Below are 27198 nucleotides of genomic sequence, written 5' to 3' on the forward strand. Positions count from 1 at the left end.
TATGTGTAATTACGCTCACTGCCAGAGGGGGGAGACAAAAGGTCTGCACTCGATCTTGTGTGGTCTGTGCAGATTATGTACACTTAAAGTGACAGGTGATTGTATTGGCCTTGCTGTAAGCTTTTAGCAGTGAAAGTAATTAATTGATATTAGTGACATTTCTGTTTTTATTTTTTTCATCATCTTTACTTATTGCGTGATGTTTATCTCATGACCTTAAATAAAAGGCCATCGGGCTAGTTATTAATTAGTAATGGTAACACAAATGAGGTTCTATGGGAGTGTTGATACTTAGACAAAACTTTACAATCGATGACATGTTAAGTTGAACATGGTGAAGCGGCTCTGGAGTATGTTCAGTACATGTTCTTCAAGGTCATTTGATCAGTCTTCCAGTTTGTGGCTGTCGGACTCCTGTTGCCTTCTTCTGTTCACCGCTGCAGTCCATGGTTCATGTATTGCCATAGCAACCTCAACCATGTGGAGTTATTGTGTGACCTCTTGAGGTTGCTTCTATTATTTACGTCATCTCAATTGTTTGCATATAATTGAGGCTGTATGAGTTTTAAAAATAACTAATTAGTTTAGATTGTGTATAATTCATATTAATCATTGACTAATAGATATAATTTCTAGCAATCCAAATTGACCCTTTTACAAAAGTATAACTTGAACCTTCCTGTGGTTCATTAAAACGAACCATTATGTAGAGGAAATGGAATGAGAAAAGAAGACCTATTGAAGCTTGTTTTTCAAAAATCATAGTTTTGAATCACATTTAAATTGTGATGTACACGAAGCTTCCCAGCCCGAGTGTTCCCCTCTTTGAGTGGCTGCGTGGCCTCAGTAATAAACAGGCAATATTTTCATCACTAACAATTGAAAACGCAAGAGAGAAAACATCACTTTTTCTTTTTTTTTTTTGACTCAGCCTTTCCTCATATTGAAACAGAAAAGTGAAACAAGGTAGAAAGAAACAAAACAAATGTAGTGAGTGGACGCAGAGAAGGAACTTTCAGCAGCTTCTGTGATTTCACCAATGGCCTCCGGAGAAGCTCTTTGAGATCATCAGTGTCAATAAATGGAGATAAAACATGTACAGCAGCAACGCTTTCCTGTGGGTGTTTGCTACAAGAGAGGATGAAAATCACAGAATGTTTTAGACACTGGCAGGTGGGATTTGAGGGATATGTGGAAACCGTCTCACTTTTATGCGCTTTTGTTTAAATTCAGTTTTTACCAGCGGTGAGGTTATTTTCTTTAAGATTAACATAAAAGGCCTCCTGCGGAAACAAGCCAGTCGAGCGCCGCCTCTCATCCATTTTGCCTTTCTTTGTTCAGTTTTTGTTCTGGGGTATAAAACAAAATAAAAAAGTGCAGCTCTCTGTGACAACTAAAATGGGATGGAGCATATTAATGGGGCTGCTTACACGATAGGCTATATCAGGCTTTGGCTACACACACACTTCATGTTAGGATGAATTCATTGGTGTTTTGGTTCATTTAATGGGACTTGCTCATAGTCCTTTAAATGGAGAGTGCAGTACTTGGCTGTTTGATGCGTCTGACCAATATATAGTATATTCGATAACCTCTCTTATTTTCATTATTTATTAAATATTCTTTAGTATTTGGCCTCTTAAACAAACATATAATACATACATAAGCATACATACATTTTAAAAGGCTATTCAATTTGGACCTTGTTTGGATTATTGTTATTACTGTATATTATATCATTAAATGGTTACAGTTTCTTTCCTACAGCATTAATTAAACAAGCATCTCCATGTAATAATACTGTATACGGCAGAGAGAGACTTGAATATAAAGGGTTTGGTGCTTTAATAACTGGGTTTATGTGCCAGCAGCGCACATTTACACGTGTAGTTGCTCATATCAGCTACGCTGCTCCCACTTGACGTTGATACATTATTAGAAAAAAATGTTTTTAAGGCCTTTGCTGGTGTAAGGATCCAATTTGTTTATCAGCATTGGAATATTATTTTTTAATATGTGGATATAAATGCACTTGTCAAACTTACATTTTACTAAAAGGATATATTTTCCTGGTACTTGCATTCATGGTCTAAGTAGCTGTATGTTAATTGACATCTGGAAAAAAAACCCCAGCTATTTCTCTCAATCTGTTTTTGTTTATCAAGAGAGGGCAGAGGGAGATTCATCGCCATAGTGTTGGGGAAATGAGCAACAACATGAAGAGAGCTGCCCTTTCCCGAGGCTTCTTTTCAGCTAATAAATAACATCCAATTAGACGAAACTCTCAAAGATCACAAAATCAGTTTGCCATTTCTCTCCAGGATACAGGCATCTGCTAATAACCTACCTCTACTCCAAAGTCACACCACTGCAAGATGAGAGCTAGAATAATGTAGAAAGGGTGTTGGCCAATGCAAGTGTTAAAAGGAAAATAACAACTATGTTAAAAGTTTTTTTTAGCTACTCCGTTAAAGCCTGTCTTTTTATTTTTGTGAATATTTTGTAATTGAACGAGGCTTCAATTTATTGATGCAAACAAACAAAGTTCTGTCTCATTTGGTTCTGAGCACAATTGTCACCAGTGTTTATAGATCTGACTTTAGACATGAGTCATCCGTACATGTATGTGTACATGCAACACACACCGAGTATGATCAAATACATTAGAGCCAGTGGAAATTAAATAATCTAAATAAAGTATACATAGTTATTGGTTATTATCTCAGTCCTTACAAAATGTTTATACAAACATCTTAATAGCAAACACATTTCTAGGAGGATTTTACTGACTGTTAATAACGTGTAGCCAATAATTTTTTTTTAAACTGTATCCACCAGGATGTAATGGTAACAGTTAATGGGGATCAAAATACATCACAATACTTGTTTTAAAAACCTCGATTTATCGTTTCCAGGTCTGTAATATTCCTATAATAAATACTAATAATCCCTAAGAAATATAATAACTAAGACATTTTTAAATATCAATGGAGGCCGACGCCAACATGTTTTCTTTTGTAAAATAAATACATTACATGAAATGTTGTTGATAAGGAAAGCCTTTGATTGTTACAGAATTGTGGCCAAGAAGCTGTGAAGAACACAGCGGGTAACATACAGTTAATGACAGTAATGGAATGTACCTCGCTATACCTCTGCACTACCCGGGTGAAATTATAGTACTAAATCAATAGTTACAAAGCAATTATGGCACATGGAAAAGTGTTTTTTACATTGTTTGTTAAAATCTATAGATCAGTTATTAAAGGTTTTCATGTGCTGGATACGTAGCGCTTAGTGTATTCCTGATGAGCATTTTTTTTTTTTAATACTGTACAGGTATATCATTTATTCAAATGATGTTTAATGATGGATTTTGACTTTTATGACTACTTAATCATGATCCATTTGTTTTGACGTGTTAGGAGTCACAGTCAACCATGCTTAAGCTAGTAAAAGTACAGTGTGGTGTTCAGCATGAAAGCTGCATAAGCAATAAGTACATTTTTTATGAGGAAATTGTTAGAACTTAGAAGTTAGGGCATGGGTACTCAAAACTTCAACAAGATACTTCACAATTGTCCCCCTTTTTTATGTTTCGTGCCGTGGCATTACGGCGGTGTTCTCAGTGGATGTCATGCTCTCTAGATCAATGTTCCCTGTCTAAGAGAACGTTGAGGAAAGACGAGCTCTCTTCCCAATGCCGGCATGCTGTAAAAGAGAATTAGACGGCCCATTTCCTTGTAAATTATAATGGCCTTGGTGGGAATCATCTTCGTTTGGGTTTTCATCAGTTTGCACAAGCATATTTGGGGGATTACTTCGTTCTTTGTGCGTAGGAGGCGTCAAGCTCGTACTGATATGTATGTGGTTCAGGAGCGCACATGATGAAGGGACGGCTCCCATGTGGAGGTAAAGACCACCGTCAGAGCTGATGGCTTGTCATGACTTGTCAAACTCAAAATGATCTTTACACATAATACAGTCCCGGTCTCATTCAAAGGTTGTCAAATAGCAACGTAATGTCACGTTCCTCGGTGTGTGTGTGATACCGACTCACAAGGCACCCTTTGACGACTGTACGAGATGCTCCGGGGAGGATAGATGCGTCAAACAAACATGGGAGCGTCACCCCAGGAGACTGCTGTTTTGTCAAATTACAATCTTTTCCTAAACCCAACCAAGTGGTTTTGTTTAAATTGTCTTTAACCATATGTTTACCGCAACGTAGTGGAGAGTCACCGTTTTTAACGTAAAGGGCAACACAGTGCGTTTATAAAGTGACGCCTCCTGACCAAGAGTCCATAGGTGACGGGTTGGGAATGAGAACGGGTTCGTCTTTCAAACCCATGCTTCTTGTGTGTTCGGCTTCACTAGCCCTCAGAACATCTCTACAGTGGAGACAATTAACATATTCATATAGTGGTAGTAAATAGGTCTCTTGAATGCAATGGTGGGTGTATTTCTAAGAATAGCAATAGCTGTTGTGGTCTGCTGTGTGGAGAACTTGGTGGGCTTTTCTCATTTTACAATGAGACAAAAGTAGATGTGGACGTTGGTGGGCACCTCATACAGGAATTATGAAGATATCGAGGACTAGAGGAGGTGGGGATGAAAAGATGAAAAAAACGAGGAGTAGGAGGTCTTTTAGGTAGTCTTAAAAAATATAAATACAACATATATATCATATTCATACAACTTAGTCAAAAGTTTTATATGTATCGTGAGTTATGCTTTGAGTTGTCTTGAGCTCACAATTTAAATTACCCAATTCTCATAATCATCTCAGCAGCATACAAATGTAATGTATAAGTGTGTCCTGTTTTGTTCACTGTTGTGTTTACTGAGGGCAGGAGATAGAATTAGCTGCTAAAATGACTCATAGTTAGTAAGAAGAACCATCACTCTAAGTATCGGAGGATAACTGCAGGATGTCCGTTTCATACCGTCCTGTAGTTAGTATTGCTATCTACTGGAATATGTCTGTTCACATCAAATGGACTTTCTCTCCCTCTCAATCCATCTCTCTTGTTCTCTTTCCTCCTTTTCTCTAAGTCTCTTTATGCTTTTGCTGTGACATTTTGAAGAACACCATTAGTTCTCTAATGACTTCATGTGGCTGCAGAAATGTTGTGCCATTATGAGAGATCTCATCAAATGCATAATCATTAAAGGCTCTTTTCGTTGTTGTTAAAAGGGAAGGTCTGGTCACATAGTACACACAATGAACCATGTCCAGCCTACAATGTTCATGTATACTTTCAAATAGTTCACCCACATTCTGATTAGAGGTAGGGTCACACACAAACACATGCACTCTCTCATTGTGCCCCCCCCCCCCCCCCCCCTTTTTTTTTGTGAGGTTAACCTCTTTCTGTTTTTCAGCTTTCCTTTTCTCCTTCATTGTATTCCTCTTTTTTTTCTGCCTCAGTTTCTCAAGCATCACCACCTCAATTTATTACCAATTTGTGTTTTTATGTTCTCATATCACCAAAGTAATGGGCTGGCTCGTTAAAAACATATTTGCTTTCGTGACTTTATTTTTTCTCCGGTGATTTTTCATCCACACATGTAGGTTTGTGTATGCAGAGTGGAGGCAAGTGTTGAAGGGATGGGCGCGGATATGTTTGCAACAGAACAGGGAGAAAAACAGAAAAATGGCAAATGACTTCAGAGACAAATGATTTGGGCTGCCATCAATCCATTTGATGACTTGGGAAATGTTAGGGTGGGCTTAACAACTGTTCAGATGGAACTGGTGTTGTCACATAGTGAAATTAAATGGAGATAATAATGCTTCATACCTGATATGACAGAGTTGTCAGAAAATGCTCATTCTAGCACTCACGCATGCACACACATTTTGAGGCCATCAGTAGGTCTTCAAGAGGCCTTTAGAGGGCACTACTCCACTGAGAATAGAGCACCGGTAAAATTCACCCCCCCACAGGCCAGTACATGGTGATTAACAGAATCTCCTAATCAATTATAAATCTTTTGATTTAGCGTCAACAATTTCAGTCAAGATTTGTGAATTTATTTTTAAATGCGTGTACTTCCGTGTTCCCCTGTAGGGTATGTTAGTGTCTTTGTGCAGAGCAATTGACTGGCATGTTATAGACTCTGAAGCTCATGCAGGAGCAATCTAGTGCTTTCAGATTTAGAAACGATCTTGGTACAGCAGGGATAGAGAAGGAGAGGAGAGAAAAGCCTAATGAAGTCTGTTAATTTGCTGCTATCAGAATGAAAGTCTCAGACTAATTATGGCCCTGGGTCATCTAGTCTGGATCACAGGGAGAGGTGGCCCTGCATGGTTCACTTTGATTAGCTCACTCACAACACAGCTCCACACTTCATTACTCTGATCTCCCTCTCTGTCTCGCACTCACTGGTACCCGCAACTCCGGATGGGAGGGGAATAGTCCGTGTGCAAACACACCAGTCAAGCCGTCATGTCAGAGCTAGTCAGGGTGGTGGAGTGTGCTAAGGCGGAGAGAGAAAGGTGAGGGCAGGTGTGTATAGTCCAAGTAGCTGCTGGACGTTCTGGATGTCTCTTGTGCTTTCTATCAGGCTGACTGATGTTCAGGACTTGGCTGCATCAGAACCATACAGTGAGTCAACAGTCAAGCCACGCAGCTGGTTTGACTGTTCGTCTCCCCTCTGTTGACTGTAGAGTTGACAGATGTGTCGGAATGGTGGATTTGTTCACTTGCTGCAGACAACCCCCCTCCTGTGCATCAGATGTCTCATAGTGGATTTAGCTTGAGGCAATGGTGTGTGTATTACATACTTGTGTGTGTGTCTGGTGTTTGCACATTGAGTTGCGAGCCCCGCGTATTATCCCTGCTACAGAAACTCCCCTAATAGCAGTGATTTAAACTTTACCTGCATGGCTGCCTTGATTGGCTATTGGAAACAACACAGTGATTTAATTACCCTTTGAAGGCTGCTGCCCTCTCAACTTTCCACTCGCTGTGTGCTTGTGTGTCTCTCTTCTCAGGGGGAGACGATCGTATAACTAGAACATGCCATAAATAATGAAGTCTCATCAAGAGAGAAGTCAGTAGAGTGTGCGATATCTCCGTAGGAAGTAAGCTGCTTGGACAAATATTGGATAAAATGACAGGCCAAAATAACACGCACACTACAGCGTCCGTCTCTTGCCTCTCGCACTCACACTGCTGTCAGTTCCTTACTGACAGCAAGTCAGGACAGTAAGGAGTTCCTGTTGGTAACTTCTTAGATTTTAGTATTAGTTATCAAGTGTATTTTTTTTCCCATTTGACATTCGTGTGTGTGTGTGTGTGTGTGTGTGTGTGTGTGTGTGCAAAAAGAAGGGCAGTTCCAGTAAGGCATTTTTGCTGATTAGAAATCTATCCTGATGAGATGAAGTGCTGGTGTGAGTGTACAGGGCCGGGGAGATGGAAGAGCAGATTTTGGTGTGTGTGGTGGGGTGGGGGGGATTTGAGGTGTTACTTGCTTGTCTCTGAGGTCTGCCTGTCATGTACAGCATCAGTCATGCTCTTTCACAGCAGTTTTATTTCATCCACCATCCCCTTTAGTGCTTTGACGGCACAATTCACTGATACTGCCTTGTGGGAAGTGCTGCTGTTTGGGAAGAGTGTGTGTGTGCGCGCACTTTTTACACATGTCATATTTTCGTCAAGTGCCTTTAAACTGTGGCAGAGATCGGATCAAAACCAGTCAGTAGAATTATTACAAGTGAGAGGAATAGATAACATTTTAAATATTCTAGCTCTGCGTCCCTGTCTGACCCCCGCAGCTAAACATTGTTTTTCTTTTCTCAAGAAGAGAATACAAATGCCTTTTCTTTTAGTCCCAAAACCCTGTGTGTTTTTTCATTCAAGAAAAGACATGAACACTAATTGATATAAGTTTTTTTGTTTCTTTGTTTTTTTTTATTGTGTGAATATTGCAAAATACGTTATTTCCCGGAAGTATACTACACTGGGGGTAAAATAATATCTGAGAGTCCTTCTTTATTCTCTATTTTCCTTCCTCCTCATACTTTGTCCACAGTCAGACCATCGCCATTGACATTTATCACAGGCCTCCATTAAGAGACCTGAACTCGAAAGTGTTCTGATGGTAGGCGACTAGCACCGTGTGTGCCGTGGCAGAGCAGAGCAGAGCAGAGCCTTTCAATTGAGGCCGCTGACTCAGTGTTGGTGTCTGTCTTTAAAGCGCTGCTCTCTCCTCTCCTGTGATGGAGTCCCGCTCTCCCTTTTTTGCGGTATCTGGTCCCAACATGTGATGTTAACTGTGGGTTTTATTCAATGGCTTCGTTTGTAACTTATATCTTTATATCGGGCTTACTCTCTGATTCTCAATCGCTTTGTCTCTCTAAACGGACACAACTTATATCTCGTCACACAAATTAACATCGGCCAACCTGTTCGCCATTAGAGCTTAACATATCTATTGGAGTCTTACCTCACCTACGCTGTGTCCCTTGCTTCTTTCCTACTTTTGCTCGACCTGTGATGTGACGCAGACTCCCCACTGCTCTGAACTCATAAGTGTATCCTTATCTTCCCCACTTCCTGGGTTAGGGTTCCGCAATCTGATAACTACAACAGTCGCCACTGCCTCTGATTGATTAACCAGTGACCTCTAACCCCCTTGCGGGACATTATAATTGGCTGATGTATAATAAGCAGGCTTCCCTTAAGAAGAGCTGTTTTAAGGCCAGAGAGATTGGGGGTGATTCTGGAATGGGGCATTCCAATTAGCTGATTTACCTGATAACACCTGGGGCAGCTCGGTGAGAGAGTGTGCGTGCGTGTCTGTGCTATATTCCGTGTTATCACTATCTCTCATGTGATTGAGATAGATGCAGCCCTTGCAGTATTATGTGAGAATGATTCATGGATTATAGGACCCAGTCAAGTATGTTTATATGCACTGAAACAAGGTGGTTAATGCTCTGCTACTGTACGTTTCTCGTGTGTTCGAGAGCGAGCCAGTGTGTGTTGGTGTAATAAATGAGATTCTGTGAAGCTATAAGTTATGATGAGTAGATCAATACAACATCTTAATGCAGTAAGCTGGAGGCTTTTGAAGGCCTGCTCCTTATATTGCATCCTAATACCCAATAACATCAAATTCAAGATTACATTCCCGCTGGTTTTAAAGGTACATTTTGACATCTTGACATTTTATTGATTTCATTCATGCTTTATAATTTAACATGGGTTCCTTTTTATTTTTGTACTCTTCAGTAAGTGCTGTTCTGCACTCTGCATGCTTGAATCTAAAGTGCAGTGCCTCACATAGTTGTTGAATATATTTACACAAGTAGTTGGAAGGTTGTACACAATAGAAGCAACATTGTTATACTGGTAGATAATGCAACCTGACTGCTGTCCTTCAAGTCTGTTTAGACCAATTTGGGTTTCTTTCTGTTGGCAATTACAATGGTTTTGTATATGTCAGTTAACTAAATGCTCCTGTTAACAACCATGAAATGTTAGAACATACATTTGTAACCTTGTATGACAATATCATATAGCATAATCTATTCTTGTTTCAACACTTTATTGAAGCTGGAAAGTATAGTGCCAACACTGACTGAATTATTCAAATCCAAAATATTTTTACTGGAAAATTTATTGTACTGGAAATACATTGTTTTTATGTATAATTTTTATAAATATGCCTGGCGTTTTTAGAAACTATTTATATTATGACATGTATATCCTGCAACAACAACAAGAATAACAAGTTATTCTTGATTAATATGACAATTAATTTCTAGATTAATAGTTGAATTGTTTGTTTGATGTCAGAAAACAAACAAAAAATAAGTGCCCATCACAATTTACAAAAGGTGACATATTCAAATGACTTATTTAGTCCAACAAACCATCCAAAACCCAAAAGTATTACATTTTCCATTATTGATGGCCTTGATGTTTGTGATTACAGAATAAAATAGGTACATATTTAGAAAACTTTTTCTCCAGTTTTTATTTGATTTAGTTGTTTTCTACTTGTTTATACATTCAGCCATTTTTTATTTAGTTTTTATAGTGTATTTGGTCCTTCCTTACTTGAGCCTCTTCGTGTTTCACACTGCAGTAGACAGGGTGCAGTCTTGTGAAAATGTATTTTTATCTTTTCATTCTCTCTCTTCTCTCTTTTCCATGGTGCACATTTTCCATTGTCCTCCTTGTCTGTCCGTTGCGTTTTCCCCTCTCTCACACATTGAAAGACTGTGAGGAGAATGTTCCAACTGAGGAGCCACGTAAGTCCAAGGATAGCTCAGTGTTGTCGTGTTTTGTGTATTTCTGTGTGAGGTCAGCTTTACTGTATGTGTGCATGTTTGTGGACATGCTAACATTATTTCTCTGCGAGAGCTCCCAGCATACCTCTTCACTTTTTAATTAGGTACAGGATCCCTGGAAGAACACCAGACCCATGTGGAACAGCAGAAATAAATTTCCTGTGGGTTGCCGGGGATAGAAGGCGCCTCATCAGATTTAATAGAGAAGGACGAAGAGAAGGAAAGAAGAACGGAGCAGGGAAGAGAGACTAGAGAAGCGAAGACGAGAAGAAGAGAAGAGAGAAGCTCAAGAAGAGAGAAGCGAAGAAGAGAAGATAGAAGAGAGAAGGCGAAGAGAAGCAGAGAAGAAGAAGAGAAGAGAGATAGAAGATACTCTAGAATCGAAGAGAAGAAGGAAGAGAAGAGAGAGAAGAGAAGCGAGAGAAGAGAGAAGAGAGGAAGAGCAGCGAAGAGAGAAGAGAAGGGACGGAGAGACGAGAGAAGAGAAGAGAAGAAGAGAAGAGAGAAGAGAAGGAGAGAAGAGAGAAGAGAAGAAGAGAAGAGAGAAGAGAAGGGAATGGGAAGATAGAAGAGAGAAGAGAAGAAGCGAAGCGAGAAGAGAGAAGAGAGAGGAGAGAGACGAGAATGGAAGGAGAGAAGAGAGAAGAGCAGAGAGAAGAAGAGAAGAGAGAAGAAGGAGACGGAGAAGAGAAGGGAAGGAGAGACGAGAGAAGAGACTAAGAGAGAAGAGAAGCGCATAAGGAGAAGAGAGAAGAGAAGAGAAGAAGAGACGAGCGACGAGAAAAGAAGCAGAGAAGAGAGAAGAAGAGAGACGAATAGAAGAGAAGAGAAAAGAGAAGAGAGAAGAGGAAGAAGAGAAGGGAAGAGAGACAAGAGAAGAGCGAAGCAGAGAAGAGAGGCCGAGACCGCAGGAAGCGATAGAGAAGAAGAAGTAGGAAGAGAGAAGAAGCGAAGCGAGAAGCGAAGAAGAAAGAGAGAAGAAGAAGAAGAGCGAAAGAGAAGAAGAGAAGAGAGAAGAGAAGAAGAGAAGGGGAGAAGAGAAGAAGTGCAAGAGAGAAGAGAAGAAAGAGAAGCGAGAAGAGAAGAAGAGGGAGAGCTCACTTAGAAGGGCATGAGATAGATCTAATAGAATATACTAATATAACGATATAAGTAAGAAGATGATAAGAGAAGGGAAGTATAACTCAGACCTCTAATTCAAGAGAGAAGATGAAGATACTAAGAGAAGAGAGAATCCTCTACAGCATATACTATATAATATCCAATACTAATAACTTAAGATCTCAGATCCTAATCTAAGAGAAGACTAACAATATACTTATCTAATCCGATCATAAAATGTAGGACTCAAGAATCTACTCTTCATCAGAGAATCTTCTCCTCTAATCTACCTATCCTCATCTCCCTCATCTACGAAGAGCTCATCTACTCTAATCCTCTCCTCAGATACTCTCTCCTAATTACCTATCTCCTATCCTAATACTAGAAGATTCTAGAGAAGAATCTACTGTATCCTCTCCTCATCTACTCTATCCTCTCCTCATCTACTCTCTCCTCTCCTCGTCTACTCTCTACCTGTGAGAATCACTCTCTCCTTCCTAATCTAATCGAGAAGGCAGTAAGGAGAAGAGAGAATAGAAGAAGAGAAAAGAGAGAGACGAAGCTAAGAGAAGAGAACGAAGAGACGAGAGAATAGAAGAAGGCTTAAGAGAGGAAGAGAATCTCGAAGAGAAGATGGAAGAGGAAGATCGGACTAAGAAGAAGATAGTAAGAGAAGAAGAGAGAAAGAAGAGAAGAGAGAAGAGAAGAAGAGAAGAGCAGTAAAAAGTCGGAAGAATCTAGATAATATACGAAGAAGACGAAGGGAAGAGGACAGAGCAGAAGAAGGAGAAAGAAAGACGTCAAGGTCATAATGGAATCGACAATAGAAGTAGATAAGCGGAAAAGAGAAGAAGAGAAGAGAGAAGAGACGAAGGAAAGAAAGAGAATATAAAAATAAGAGGAAGCGATAAGTGGCAGAAGCGAAGAGCGAAGGAGAAGCAGAGAGGAACAGAGCAAAAGAGAGAATAAGAGAAGAGAAGAAGGGGAAGAGAAAAGATAAGGGCAGAGAAGAGAGAAGATACAGAAGAGAAGCGAGACGAAGCGACAGACTAATATAATACTCTACTCATCCTCCATCTACTCTATCAAATAAGAATCTAATGAAGAGATAAGAGAATCTCCTTGAATCGAACTCTCTCATCTCCCTAATCTACTCTCCTCTCTCGACTATACCATTCTCCTATCTACTATCCCTCTCCTAATAGACTCTCTCCACATCTACTACTCTACCAAGAAGAGAAGAGAGAAGAAGGGAAGAGAAAAGAGAAGAAGAAGAAGAAGACGAAAGAAAGTAAGGGGAAGAAGGTAAGAGAAAAGAGACGGAGAGAGAGAAAAAAGAGCAAGAAGAGAAGATAGAAGAGAAGATCGAATCAGAAAAGAGAAAAAGCGAAGCAGAGAAGAAGGACGAAGAGAGATGAGAAGAGAGAAGAGACGAAGAGAGTAGAAAAGAGCCAAAAACGCAGCAGAAGCAGAGCAGGACAGAAGGAAGAGAAAAGAGAAGGAGAGACGAAGAGAAGAAGAGAAGAGCGAAGAAGAGAAGAGAAGAGACGGAAGAGAGACAGAGGAGAGAAGAGAGAAGAGACGAAGTAAAGAGAGAAGAGAGGCAGAGAAGAGACGATAGATAGACTATAAGATAGAAGAGACGAGAAGAGAAGAGATACGAGAAGAGAGCAATAGAAGATGAAGAGTAAGAGCACGAAGGAGACGAGAGAAGGAGACGAAGAGAGATTAGAAGAGAAGAGAGAAGAGCGAAGAGAAGAGGAGAAGAGCCGAAGAGCAGAGAAGAAGAGAAGAGGACGAAAAGAGAAAGAGAAGCGAAGAAGAGAAGAGAAGAAAGACAGCAGAGAAGAGCGAAGAAGGAGAAGCGAGAACAGAGAAGATAGAAGAGAAGAGAAGAAAGAGAGTAGAGGAGAGAGAATAGAAGAATATAATGAGAAGATAAGAAAGAAGAGAGACGAGACTTCTAAGGAAGAGAGAAGAGAATAAGGAGAAGAGAGAAGAATAGAAGAGATCATCGAATAAATAGAAGGAGAAGAAGATTTCGATCGTACAGAGGAGAATATAGAGATATCAAGAAGAGAGAGAGAGCAGAAGAGAAGATCGAAGAGAAGAGGAGACTGAGAGAAGAAGAGAAGCTAGAAGAGAAGATAGAGAGAGAAGAGAGAAGAGAGAAGAGAGAAGAGAAGGGAGAAGAGAAGAAGAAAGATGATATACACCCAAGAAACGAGATAATGAGATATGACGATAGAGATGAGGGAAGATCAGAGAAGAGTTAGAAGGAGAGAATAAGAGAAAGAAGATTAAGAGAGAGGTAAGCATCTAAGAAGATTAGAGAGAATTGAAGTATAGACGATCTAAGAGAAGAAGATAGAAGAGCAATCCTCAGAGAAGAGATCTAGACTCTCCAGAATATAATCTATAAAGAACATCCGAAGAGACGAGAGAATTCAAGAAGAAGATCATGCAGGAGAAAAAGCAGAAGAAGATAAGAGACAAGAATATGAAGGTAGAATAGACTAAGGAAGAGAGAAGAAGAGAAGATATACGTATAAGAAGATAGAGAGAATCAGAGAAGAAATCGTAAATAGACAGCATCTAAGAGAGAAGAGCATAAGAGACGATCAAGAATAGAATTATTAATATCGAGAAGAAGAGAAGAGATCATAGCAGACAGAGAAGGTTATGCATGAGAATAATTTCCTGACTCTCTCCTCTACTCACCATTCACTCGAGAGAAGAGCTCTCTTCTACTCTCTACTCTGGGAAGAATTCTTAGCTCTCTCCGGAAAGAGATTCTAGAGAGAAGAGAAGAAGAGAAGAGAGAAGGGAAGATAGAGAAAAGAGAAGCGAAGAAGAGACATCGAACCAGGAAGAAGCTCCTCAAGAGAAGATCCGAGAAGAAGAAGAAGCGGAAGATAAGAAGAGAAAGCCGCTAGGTCGAGCAGCAGAGAAGAGAAGGAAGAAGAGAAGCGGAAGAGAAGAAGCGAAGAGAGAGACGAGAAGAGAGAGAAGAAGCGAAGAGAGAGAAGAGAAGAAGAGAAGAGAGAAGCATGGGAAGAGCAAGAGACCGAACAAGAAGAGAAGAAAGAAAGGAAAAGGGAAGAAGGGAAGAGAAAAGAGAAGGGAAGAGAAGAGAAAAGAGAAGAAGAGACGAGAGAGGAAGAAAGTCGAAGAGAAAAGAGAAAAAGACATAGAGAAGACGAAGAAGGGACGAAGAGAATAGAGAAGAGGACAGATATGATAAAGAGAAAAAAGAAGAGACAAGAAGAGAAGAGAAGAAGGGGAAGAGGACAAGAGAAGAGAAGCGAGAAGAGAGAAGAGAAGGAGGGAGAAGGAAGAGAAGAGAATAGAAATGAGACGAGAAGAAGAGGAGAAGAGAGAAGAGAAGAGAGACGAGCGGAAGAGCGGAGATAAGAGAAGAAGAGAAAGATACGAGCTAAGAGAAGATAAGATGAAGAGGAGCAGAGAAGACTATCTCAGGAGGAGAGAGCTCCGAAAGAGAATATAGAATATGTAGCAGAGAAGAGAAGAGAAGAGAGAATAGAAGAATAGAATAGAAGAGCTAGCGAGAAGCGAAGATATAAGATCCTTAATTAGTAGAGCACGAGCAGAAGCGAAGAAAGGAGAATATAAGAAGAGAGAAGAGGGAAGAGAATAAACTCGAATCGATAAGATAAGAGTGACTGATAAGAAGAGCCGATAATCGAACGCGAATCCAGCGCAGAAGGACGAATAGAGAAGAGAAGTACAAGAGACGATAAGCTAAGAATGAAGGGAGAAGATATGAAGAAGAGAATTAGCGAAGAACGAGAGAAGAGAAAGAGAGAAGAGAGAATAGGCTAGAGAAGAGACAGAAGCTGTACGAGACGAGCAGAAAATAAGAGAGACAGAGAATGAAATAGAAGAGAGAAGAGGAGAAGGAGAAGAGAGAAGGAAGAGAAGAGAGCAAGAGAAGAGAGGACGAGAGAAGAAGAGAAGAGAAGAAGAGAAGAGAAGAGAGAAAGAGGAGAAAAGGAGAAGAGAGAAGAAGAAGAAAGGAAGTAGAAAGAGAATGAAGTGAAGAGAAGATATAATAGAATCTAAGAAGAGAAGAGAGAAGAGAAGATAATATAGAAGAGGGAGATAGATCTACTAATTAATAGCTTAAGTAGAAATAAGATCCTAGCTAAGGTCTAAGAGATAATATAATTATACTAAGAAAAAGATCATATATAGCAATCTCCTACATTCATAATAGTATCAATAATATACTAATAAGCGAAATGGAAGTAGAGAAGAAGATAAGATAAGATCTCATACTCTTCTATCATCTAAGATCTCATCTCATAATATAATATCTCCATCTCACAGAAGATACTCTCTCTATACTCTATCCTATCAGAATATCCTAGTAATACAGCTACTAGATAATCATTACTATCGAATATCCTATAATATCTCCTTACTAAAATCTACGCTTAATACTCTTCTCTACTCTACTATATCCTCCTATCCATAAATCTACTCTCCTCTCCTCAACTACTCTCTCCTCTCCTCTCCTCTACTCTCTCCTCTCCTCATCTACTCTCTCCTCTCCTCTCATCTACTCTCTCCTCTCCTCATCTACTCTCTCCTCTCCTCATCTACGCTCTCCTCTCCTCTCCTCATCTACGCTCTACTCTCCTCTCCTCTACCCTCTCCTCTCTCCTCTCCTCATCTACGCTCTACTCTCCTCTCCTCATCTACGCTCTACTCTCCTCTCTTCTACCCTCTCCTCTCCTCTCCTCATCTACTCTCCTCTCCTCATCTCCTCTCCTCTCTCCTCTCACCACACACACCATAATTACAGCACCAGACAATTACCCAGCATACTCCTGGGATGCACGTTTTGTTCTCTTAATCTGGTGTCTTAAATAATTAAAAACCAACCATGAACTTCTCTTTGTGAGTGTGGCTCAAGAGGGTTGTGTGTATATCTTGTTTTCTGTTTGTTTTGTTTGTTTTGTTGTTTGTAATGCAGACCTCATGACACTTTTCCTATCTACCAATAGCACTATCACAACCCCACCTACCTGCCTCTGTCACCCAGAACAGATTTACCTTCACCTTTGACCTGATTTGTATGTCCAACATTGTGTTTATGGAACAGCCATGGCTCACCCATACCTTACTCTGTCAGTGCATCACAACACTTTCCCATAATCCCGTTCTCCATGCTTCACTAGCAGCAAGCAATTCTGTCGAGACCAACTGTGTCATAGTTCATTTAGGAAGATATGTAAACACACAAAAGAAAAAAGAAACAGAAATTATGTTTGTTGTTGAAATTCAACATTTGAATTGAACATCAAATGATTACAGTATCACACTGCAATAAATAAATAAAAATAAACTGGGCAATCTCTATATTCCAGTCACTTTCTCCTTATGTTGTACCTGGACACTGGAAAAATATATGTACATCTCATAATCTCACTCTATCTAAATTTGTGTGTCATATATATGTCAGCAATACAGTAAGTGCATCCATTTGTGTAAATGTTACCTTTGGGTGTTGATAATAATTCAGTGTTTCTGTCCTCATCAGCCAAAAAGGAAGAGGAGGATCTGGAGGATAAGAAATCCATAAAGAAGAGAATTAAAGAGCTCAAGGTGCTCGATCCTAAGATTGCACAAAATCTATGTAAGTATTTGTTTCCTTTCAGCCCACTTCTCCACCCAACCAAGGACTGGATTTATAAACGTCTATGTGTCCAGATGTTACAGTATACAGGGCATGTCTGCCGTTCCAGCCTCCACAGCTCCTCACGATACACTTTGCACTCTAATTCTCCCCTTTATCTCACTTAAGTCACCTTCCGTATCCCTTATTGGATGTTCCTTTCATGTTATAAACTGACCGGAGCATTTTGGAAGGGAATGAGTTACACCTTTGCTTGTTGCTATAACAATTAAAGCAAGACAACACCTGGCCAGTGCTTCCTGTGACTCATTTCTTCAATAACACACTGAGCTAATTATCAATGTTAAGCACCCATTAAGGAAAGAAGAAACGGGAGGAAAAATGCTCTCTCTTACACACTTGCACTCACACAAACGTAAATGTACGCATGCATGCTTGGTCTTAAAATGACCGTTTTAAAAGCACACTGCATTAATGAGGATCCAGCTGATCTCTTAAGCACTCCCAGATTTTAGCACCTCATTGGCTTATATCAAGGGGAGCTGTGACCTTTGTTTCATGTATTAAAAGAAATGAGACTAATCAGCCCAGTAACAGTAATAAATCACAGCGGAAATTATAGAGCAGGAACGAGGAGAGAGAAACAAGGAGGGTAGGGGGTTTATGTGTTCCACCGTAGGAGTTAAAGAGTCTAAACACTTTGGTTGGAGGTTGAGAATGAGTATGTGGTGTTTTAATTCGGTTGCTTTATTGATACAGTCACTATTGATGGAGTGCATTATTTTTAATGTAAGGAGTTGGAATTCAATTTTGCCAATTACAGAGATTCCTTGCATCACATTTTGACACGTGTTAACAGGAGAAGAGCGACTTCGTCAGTCAGACTTTCATTGAATGTATGCAGTCAGTTGATTTTATCTTGAACTGTTTGATTACTGTGTACCCAGACTTTGCCCAAAGTCACCTCAGTAATTGTTAGTAACAATGTTTTTTTATTTTTATGTTTTTGGTCTTATATTTCAATTTTTATAATAAAGAGAGTTATTCCTGGTTCAACTGTATTCATGTTAATTTGATGTCTGAAACACTTTACACCAGACTCAAATACAAAACCCTTACACGCTAGGATATTAAATTATACACATAGCACAGTTTTTACCTTCAAATATTCCCATTAATCTTGAAAGTTCCGCATCGCATGATGCAAATCCTAGACCCACAACCTTTAACTGTCGGGGTATTTCTGATGGTACTCCTGGCTAGACTAATGACGTATACCCACAAGACATTTGCCATTCAGTCCCGAGTGGTACCACTTGCTTGATGATCGCATGCTTGCTAAATCAGTGTAATTTTTCAAATCGCTTTTTCTAAAGCGGTTTTATGTCTGGATGATTTATGAACTGATGTATCTTTAATTTAATTTTCTCTTTGGTTTCTACTTCATGTGACCTTGAACAGTTTATTTTTTTATATTTCTTTCTTTTGTTTCCTATTATTGATATGTATAACCCGTTGTCTGAAATTACAACTTTACTGATCATTATTTTATTTACCGCTGCATCTTTTGTTTATTTTTCTGTAGCCATCTTCTTGGGTTCCTTCCGTATGCCTTATCAGGAAATCCGTCGGATGATAGTGGAGGTGGATGAGGAGCAACTCAGTGAACCTATGATCCAGGTAGGGCAAGTTTTACATAAATAAAAAAGAGCTTTAGAATGATCTGATGGTAGTAGATGCCCTTCTTGTACTGACCACCAAACGAACTTAGATGTGCACATACCTAGTTCTTTAAAGAATATTGAAACGTCTCAACCTACATTGTGGGACTCTTTACTCTGAGGCTGGAAGTATACTTTTAGTGCTGCTCAGTTGGTTATGTTTACGTTCCGACTCTGTCATCTCTGTCGGCCTTGGTTAGTCGTCTACCTTCTAGATCAGTGTTTCTCAAACGGACCACCTAACTCCCCAAATATCCAAAAACAATAGGCCTGCTTACCACTCCAACATTATATTACAAATGACAGCCTAATAATGAGCTTTATGTGACCTTCTCTATATCGCTCGTTCACACATTAAATCGGATTCTACAAGCATTTCATTCATATGCGATTTAAACGGTGAATGCTGATAGATTTTACACATCATATGAAACGTAGACTACATTTATTACTGAGTTTATGTCCGAGCGAACAGAGCAACTTACCCACAGCAAGATCGTTTGCTACTGAGAGATACGTAAAATGCACGCGTTTAGTGCGACAAAAACTTCCTCTGTGGATTTTCACGTGCTCAAATTGAATGTGCAGATCATTTATGGCGTAAGATCGTAAAACAAACCTACGTAGCTACGCTATATCTATGCTACGCTCTATGCTACACTCTATGCTACGCTCTATGCTAGTCATTTTTAAACAGTTTGAGAAACACTTTAAACTTATAATATATTCATTTCAAAAGTGAAATTTTACCAATGTATTCACGGACCAGTAGCGGTCGCTCACGGACCAGTAGCGGTCTCTCACGGACCAGTAGCGGTCTCTCACGGACCAGTAGCGGTCGCTCACGGACCAGTAGCGGTCGCTCACGGACCACTAGCGGTCGCTCACGCACCACTAGCGGTCGCTCACGGACCACTAGGGGTCGCTCACGGACCAGTAGCGGTCGCTCAAGGACCACTCTTTGAGAGACTGTTCTAGATGTATCGGGCATCTTTAAAACCTACAGTACAACAGGTGTTGAAGCAGTTGGTATGGAAAGGCAATCTGTGAATACATTTTTCTTTTTCAAAAGTGAAATTTTACCAATGTACTCACGGACCACTAGCGGTCGCTCACGGACCAGTAGCGGTCGCTCACGGACCAGTAGCGGTCGCTCACGGACCACTAGGGGTCGCTCACGGACCACTAGGGGTCGCTCACGGACCACTAGGGGTCGCTCACGGACCACTAAGGGTCGCTCACGGACCAGTAGCGGTCGCTCACGGACCAGTAGCGGTCGCTCACGGACCACTAGGGGTCGATCACGGACCACTAGGGGTCGCTCACGGACCACCAGGGGTCGCTCACGGACCACCAGGGGTCGCTCACGGACCACCAGGGGTCGCTCACGGACCACCAGGGGTCGCTCACGGACCACCAGGGGTCGCTCACGGACCACTAGCCGTCGCCCACGGACCACTAGCGGTCGCTCACGGACCACTAGCGGTCGCTCACGGACCACTAGCGGTCGCTCACGGACCAGTAGCGGTCGCTCACGGACCACTAGGGGTCGCTCACGGACCACTAGGGGTCGCTCACGGACCACTAAGGGTCGCTCACGGACCAGTAGCGGTCGCTCACGGACCACTAGGGGTCGCTCACGGACCACTAGGGGTCGCTCACGGACCACTAGGGGTCGCTCACGGACCAGTAGCGGTCGCTCACGGACCAGTAGCGGTCGCTCACGGACCACCAGGGGTCGCTCACGGACCACCAGGGGTCGCTCACGGACCACCAGGGGTCGCTCACGGACCACCAGGGGTCGCTCACGGACCACCAGCGGTCGCTCACGGACCACCAGGGGTCGCTCACGGACCACTAGCGGTCGCCCACGGACCACTAGCGGTCGCTCACGGACCACTAGCGGTCGCTCACGGACCAGTAGCGGTCGCTCACGGACCAAGTAGCGGTCGCTCACGGACCAGTAGCGGTCGCTCACGGACCAGTAGCGGTCGCTCACGGACCACTAGGGGTCGCTCACGGACCACTAGGGGTCGCTCACGGACCACTAAGGGTCGCTCACGGACCAGTAGCGGTCGCTCACGGACCAGTAGCGGTCGCTCACGGACCACCAGGGGTCGCTCACGGACCACTAGGGGTCGCTCACGGACCAGTAGCGGTCGCTCACGGACCAGTAGCGGTCGCTCACGGACCACTAGGGGTCGCTCACGGACCACTAGGGGTCGCTCACGGACCACTAGGGGTCGCTCACGGACCACCAGGGGTCGCTCACGGACCACCAGCGGTCGCTCACGGACCACCAGGGGTCGCTCACGGACCACTAGCCGTCGCCCACGGACCACTAGCGGTCGCTCACGGACCACTAGCGGTCGCTCACGGACCAGTAGCGGTCGCTCACGGACCACTAGCGGGTCGCTCACGGACCACTAGGGGTCGCTCACGGACCACTAGGGGTCGCTCACGGACCACTAGGGGTCGCTCAAGGACCAGTAGCGGTCGCTCAAGGACCACTCTTTGAGAGACTGTTCTAGATGTATCGGGCATCTTTAAAACCTACAGTACAACAGGTGTTGAAGCAGTTGGTATGGAAAGGCAATCTGTGAATACATTTTTCTTTTGTATTACTTTGCTTGCAACAGTTGCTTAACAGTCACATTTCAGTTTGCTGCCAGCTGAATAGCACACACTCAAAGCAAGTACAGTGTCTGTCTGTCTTTCCTTCTCTCTCTCTCTCAAAAGCAGTGCAATGAACCAGCATTCATTTTGAAATCACTTTTATCAAGGGAAGACTTGTTAGCTATTGCTACTTCTTGTAGCGTTTGGTGATTTAGGTGACACACCTATGTACAGCATGTAATGGTGACGCCGTTTCTAAAATACCTGTCCTTGGCATTTCTGTTGGGCAGATTCTGCTATATATGAAAAAACGGATATCTGACGTAATATTGGCTGATGATTACAGCTGTCAGTTTTGGTATTTTTACTCTACTACATTTAATAGTTTAGAAGAGATATTATGTAATAATATGAATAAAAAAGTAAAAGTGATAGAAAGACCATTTGTGGAAATATGTTTTGAGTCTTATAATAGGAAACTGACATTGCTGGCTTGACTTTGAAAGGGAGGCTGTTTACGAGGTTTTGAGACCTGGCAGCATATGTACTACTCCTCTCTGTGTCCAGCTTGACCCTGGGAACAGTCAGTAACAACTGGTCGGCAGACTGGAGGGTACCAGCAGAAGTGTAAGGACAGAGAAGGTCAACAAGTGTAGGTTGGGTCAAACAAGTAATGACAATTTAAAATCAATTCTTAGGGACACAGGGAGGCTAGAATGGGAAATTGTGCTCATGTTTTGTAGTTTGTGTCAATACCATGGCAGCAGCAGTTTCTACAAGCTGGAGGCCATCCATTGACTTACTTAGTATACTATAAGCAAGCATTCAGGGTACATTTGTCAAGCTAAGTTTAAATCAGCCTGTACTAAAAGTGTAAAAAGTTGATGGCCAAGTTGAGTGATGCCTTTAGAGGTTTTAGATTCATTAACTGTGATCGGTCCGGGTAGGAGTGGGCAATCTTAGCTGAAACAAATAAACAAAAACAAACTTTATCTACGGATGTACATTAAAAAAAAATTAAATTAGATCAATAATTGTTCATTAAAATACACAAATAATGAATAGTCATTAAGGCAAATTCCATTAAACTCAGGTAATAAAAGTGGCAATATTTGTTGTTACTCCAGGCATCGGGAACACATTTTCAACCCAATTTAAATGCATCAGACCAACATATTTACCTCATGGTTGCAGTATTTGTTGAGATTGCTGTTCATTTCAGTGGAGAAGGCAATGTAATCAACATGGCTTAAATAATTTAACATTTATTCCTTTTGGCTGTTTAAAAAACCCAATCACTTTCATTATACGTATAAATAGCCCCAAGGATGTAGACTCCTGTTTGATAATGAAAGACATTTTATTGCAGTTACAAAACTTTATTTTTACTGAAACTCATCAACAGAGCTGACACTCATCCAAATACACAGGCAATCGAACAGCAGTAGGTTAGATTTCTTAACAAGGCTGCACAGTACAAAGTAGTAGTCCTAGGGCTCTTTCTGAATTAAATTCAAAGAAAACACCAAATTGCTCTGGAGGCATGAACTCTGGGCAACCACATTGCTGTTGAGAGCCAGATATAGCCCGTCCCCCAAGGGCAAATTGATTAATTTTTTAACACTTTAGATCATCACATTTTCAACATTGAAACATGAAAATGAGGAGGATATAATGCCATACCAACTACAATTAATATAATTAAGTGTGTCAGGCATCATGACTTCATCACAAGGCTATTTTTCAATACACGCACACCGCTTGCTTTTCTCTGCTCTGCTTTCCTCCATGCTGCTTTCCTCCATGCTGCGTCTCACTCCTTTTCTTCCTCGCTCCTTTTTTGTAGAACCTTGTGAAGCACCTACCAGAGCAGGAGCAGCTGAACGCCTTGGCCAAGTATAAAAACGAGTACGCAAATTTGTCAGAGCCTGAGCAGTTTGGGGTTGTGGTGAGTACACACACACACACACACACACACGCACTGTGTCAACACCCCACCAGCTGGTTAGCTCTCACAACATGTACCCAATGGCTGTATCACAAAATAGATTTTTCTTAATGTTGTAGCCTTTTTTTTTTTTGATGCAGGATCTCTAACATTATACTCTTTTATGTTGAAATTCTGAAACTATGAATAAAGTGGTTGAACAGAACATGATTATGCACACACAGTTTTATAGAACTGGTTTATTACTATGTTAATGTTATAGTAATGTAAATTGTCTTGTGTTTGCATCATATCTCTTCCTTTTTTTCTCTTTCCTGCAAACACACACACACACACACACACACACACACACACACACACACACACACACACACACACACACACACACGGAGCACTTTCAAATGAATATCCTAATCCGGAGCTTTTTGAAATCTTTTTAAGCCTTAAGAGGAGCGACAAGACACCTGTAGACTGCGGCACTAATTTATGCACATTAAAGAGCAGCACTGCTGCCTAATTATGTCTGCATCGTTTTCTTAAAGACTTTTCAAAGGAGTTTTTTTTTTCAGAATTATGCATGAGGAGTAAAGCACTTTTTGTGTATTTTGTGTTTCAACCAAGTTACTGACAAGACATAGAATAATCTTCTTTTTTCTGCCCTAATGCTCCCACCTATTTTGTAAACACCCATGAAAGAGAATCTTATCACTGAATGAGAATGCAGTGACTGAGTGGTTGATTGGGAGGGGAGGGGGTGAAAAATAGAGCATGCTCAGCTGTTGTGTATAGTTCATCGGGGAGCCATAGAACAAAGAAGAGCCTGTTTATATAATGTTGATCGCTTCTGTGCCTGCGTGGGCCTAAGGAGGCCTGTGTGCTTTCACCTATCAGAAAAGCTCCGGTTCAAAGGGAATTTTTAATTTGCCATTGTGCAAACACGAGCATTTTATCTTTTCTTTTTTCCATGTCTGCCATTCTCATATTTGATTTGAACCTTGCCTTGAGTATAGAACCATTAAGTAGGAATAGAGCTGATTGCATTGTAAAATTGCTTCCAGTGCCTTGGACACTAGGGTAATGTAGTCATTGTTTTTTGTGCAACTTCTGTAGTACATGAATACGTTAAATGTTTCTTTGTGACAAGAAGTCAGAAAGCAAAAAAAGTTCTTGATCTTCCAGCAGAGTATTTATTTAAATCCATCTCCAAATAATTCCATTAAAGCATTTTTACACTGTTTAACTTTATACAGTCTGTACAGTAGTTGTTATTGCTGTACATCAGTCGTGGTTGATGACTTACAGACTTCATTTCAATCCCTAAAATCGAAGGAGTCTCTCTGTTTACCAGCATGTGCATCCTGCTGGCTCAACTGTAGTCACAGTCCTTATGATTGGCACGTCTTTGAATTAAAGTCTTTCATCTAGGATTTAAATTGTTGTTTACACTCTACAGAGACATTTATTTGAAGTTGCCAAAAATATTTACTCACATTAATTTGCTTTTACACTTTATGGTGCATGGTTTTTAAATTCACTGTTGACACTTCTGATAAAATGAGAGAAATGTAAAGTAAACCAACGGTAAGAGTGCTCCTATCAGGATTTTTGGGGCCAATCGCTGGAAGCAGAAACGACTGATCTGATCCCCAGTCAGGGGGTGTATTTGAAGCTATTTTTCTGCACTGGTCAACAAGTGATTCTGCTCCTGTTTGTGTGTGTTTGTGTGTGTCTGTGTGTGTGTCTGTGTGTGTTTGCGTGTCTGCTCATCTCTTTCATTCTCTGTTTTGACACTATTGAGAAATATGTGGAATAAGTACGTAATAAAAAAAAATATACAATTGCAAACATTCTTGATACTAGACTCATGGAAATAAATATAGCAGAGACAGCAAACTATCGCTACAGATTGCAAGCCTGGCCGTGTTGTGTTCAGCTGTGTCGCTCTTAGAGAGAATTAGAGAACATCTGAGGAAGCAAGGACATTAGTATTAACCGTCTGAGACTCATGTTTTAATCTAGAGTGAATATATTGATATCATATGAAACTAGAAAAACTAAGCAATCCATTAAGACTTGGAGCATTATTTAGCGTTCTTCGCAACATGCTAGCATAACATGTTATACTAGCTTGTTGCGAAGAACGCTAAATAATGCTCCAAAGTCAGGCCACATTTTGGCGATGGAAAATCTGGCACGGCCATATCTGAATGAAAATGGTTTCTATGGATACCCTTTTACAGTCATGCCCACTTTATGATAATCCCGTGCAGTTTAGTGCACAAAACATGCACTTTTTTGAATGCAGTATAAATGTGTTCATTTCGCCTATTCTAAAAATGGTGTGTTTGAATATTTCTACATGCTGGAGTTGCTTACATTGGGTATGACTAGAAAACAGAACCTCTTGTGGATCCAAGGAGCCCAATTGTATTCATTTGTGATTATGTTTGTTCCTATAGCAGCCATTTAATTGTAGTGAGACCATTTGTGAAAATTGACCTCGCTGTATAAAATGAGCTGTTGTGAGCTGTGGAATAATCACAGCTTCATGAAACTTTACAACCACAAACTAGAGACTGAGGGCTTTCAGAGGATGTATGGCCTTTCTAGGTTTGTATATAGGTGCAATAAGGGTGGTTTCTGAGCAGTTTCCAGAACAGAGATCTCCATATGTCAAAGGTTTTTGATTCCAAATCACAGCATACATTTTTCTATTGCTTTCCACAAGGTTGTGGTGTCTTAATGTGTTATTTTCGAGCGATTTCTGACCTTTTTTAAAATTAATTCTCGAGTAGTGAAATATGTTTAAATTTGCCACCAAATCTGTGGAACCAAAGATGTTAACACAAACATTTCTGCAACAACTAATGAGACATATTAGAACATGATAGCATTGATCATTTACTTCGATCATAATGCTCTACACTCTAAATCTTCATTGTTAAATAAGCGCCTAACCAAAACACAATGTTTATTAGAGATTTATGACTAGAAAAACTTGACACCCAGTGCCGAGCTGCATCTCAAATTAATCTTCAGTCTCAGCTTTCAGACAACCTGTCCCCCCTTAAAAAAGACGCACATGGGTCTATGTGGTTCTCTAAGGGTTAAAACATCTGATTGGCTCTTCTGATTGACCTTTATAGAGACCAATAATGGTCAGTGGCCGATCGATCAGAGCACCCTCAATCAAAATAACTGTTTTTTCCCTCTCACCATCCAACCACCTCATTGGGGTTGCAATTTATAGATATAATTTCCATAACTTCTCCTTCTTAGTCCATTTGTTATGTTTGAACCCGTCCCCTCGTGTTGTAAATGCGGCCTTTAGCAGCTCAGTTTTGTCCAATGCCCTCCGTAGCCTTAATGGGAACAACAGCTGCACACATTCACTCTGAAGGCCCTTTCTTGCTCTCTTTCTTCTTCCTCTGATTATTTTACCCCTGCTTCAATATCCTTATCACATAATATATCCCATCGCTGGGCTCCATTATGTTTGTTTTTTGTGCACCTTGCTACTTCTTAATTTTATCATATTCTTCTCCTGCCCCGTTTTGTATTTTTTTTACACACACACACACACACACACACACACACACACACACACACACACACACACACACACACACACACACACACACACACACACACACACTCACTCACTGACTGAAATAGTCATTTGATAACATTACAGTAGCTATAATTAAACCCTTGATGGAGGACATCAAACCGCACGGCCAGCTGTTGTGTGAAACAGACAATTGGAACCTGCGCCCCTCCCCACCACCCAACACACACACAATCACTGTTGTGGACAGGCCCTGGGCCCAATGCAATATTTTCC

The 27198-nt window shown here is 41.0% G+C and overlaps 1 protein-coding gene across 3 annotated transcripts in view; it reads left to right on the forward strand.

Moving 5' to 3' along the window:
- LOC115004518 (protein diaphanous homolog 3-like) overlaps positions 1–27198 on the forward strand; it is a 167192-nt gene that overhangs the window by 57892 nt on the left and 82102 nt on the right. For all 3 annotated transcript variants that reach the window (XM_029426166.1, XM_029426180.1, XM_029426174.1), the window contains 3 exons: positions 16974–17069; positions 18655–18749; positions 23253–23354. In XM_029426166.1, coding sequence (XP_029282026.1) covers positions 16974–17069; positions 18655–18749; positions 23253–23354 — 293 coding nt within the window. The remainder of the gene's footprint in view (positions 1–16973; positions 17070–18654; positions 18750–23252; positions 23355–27198) is intronic.

The sequence above is a fragment of the Cottoperca gobio genome, chromosome 3 (assembly GCF_900634415.1).
Source record: "Cottoperca gobio chromosome 3, fCotGob3.1, whole genome shotgun sequence".
Taxonomy (NCBI): Eukaryota; Metazoa; Chordata; class Actinopteri; order Perciformes; family Bovichtidae; genus Cottoperca; species Cottoperca gobio.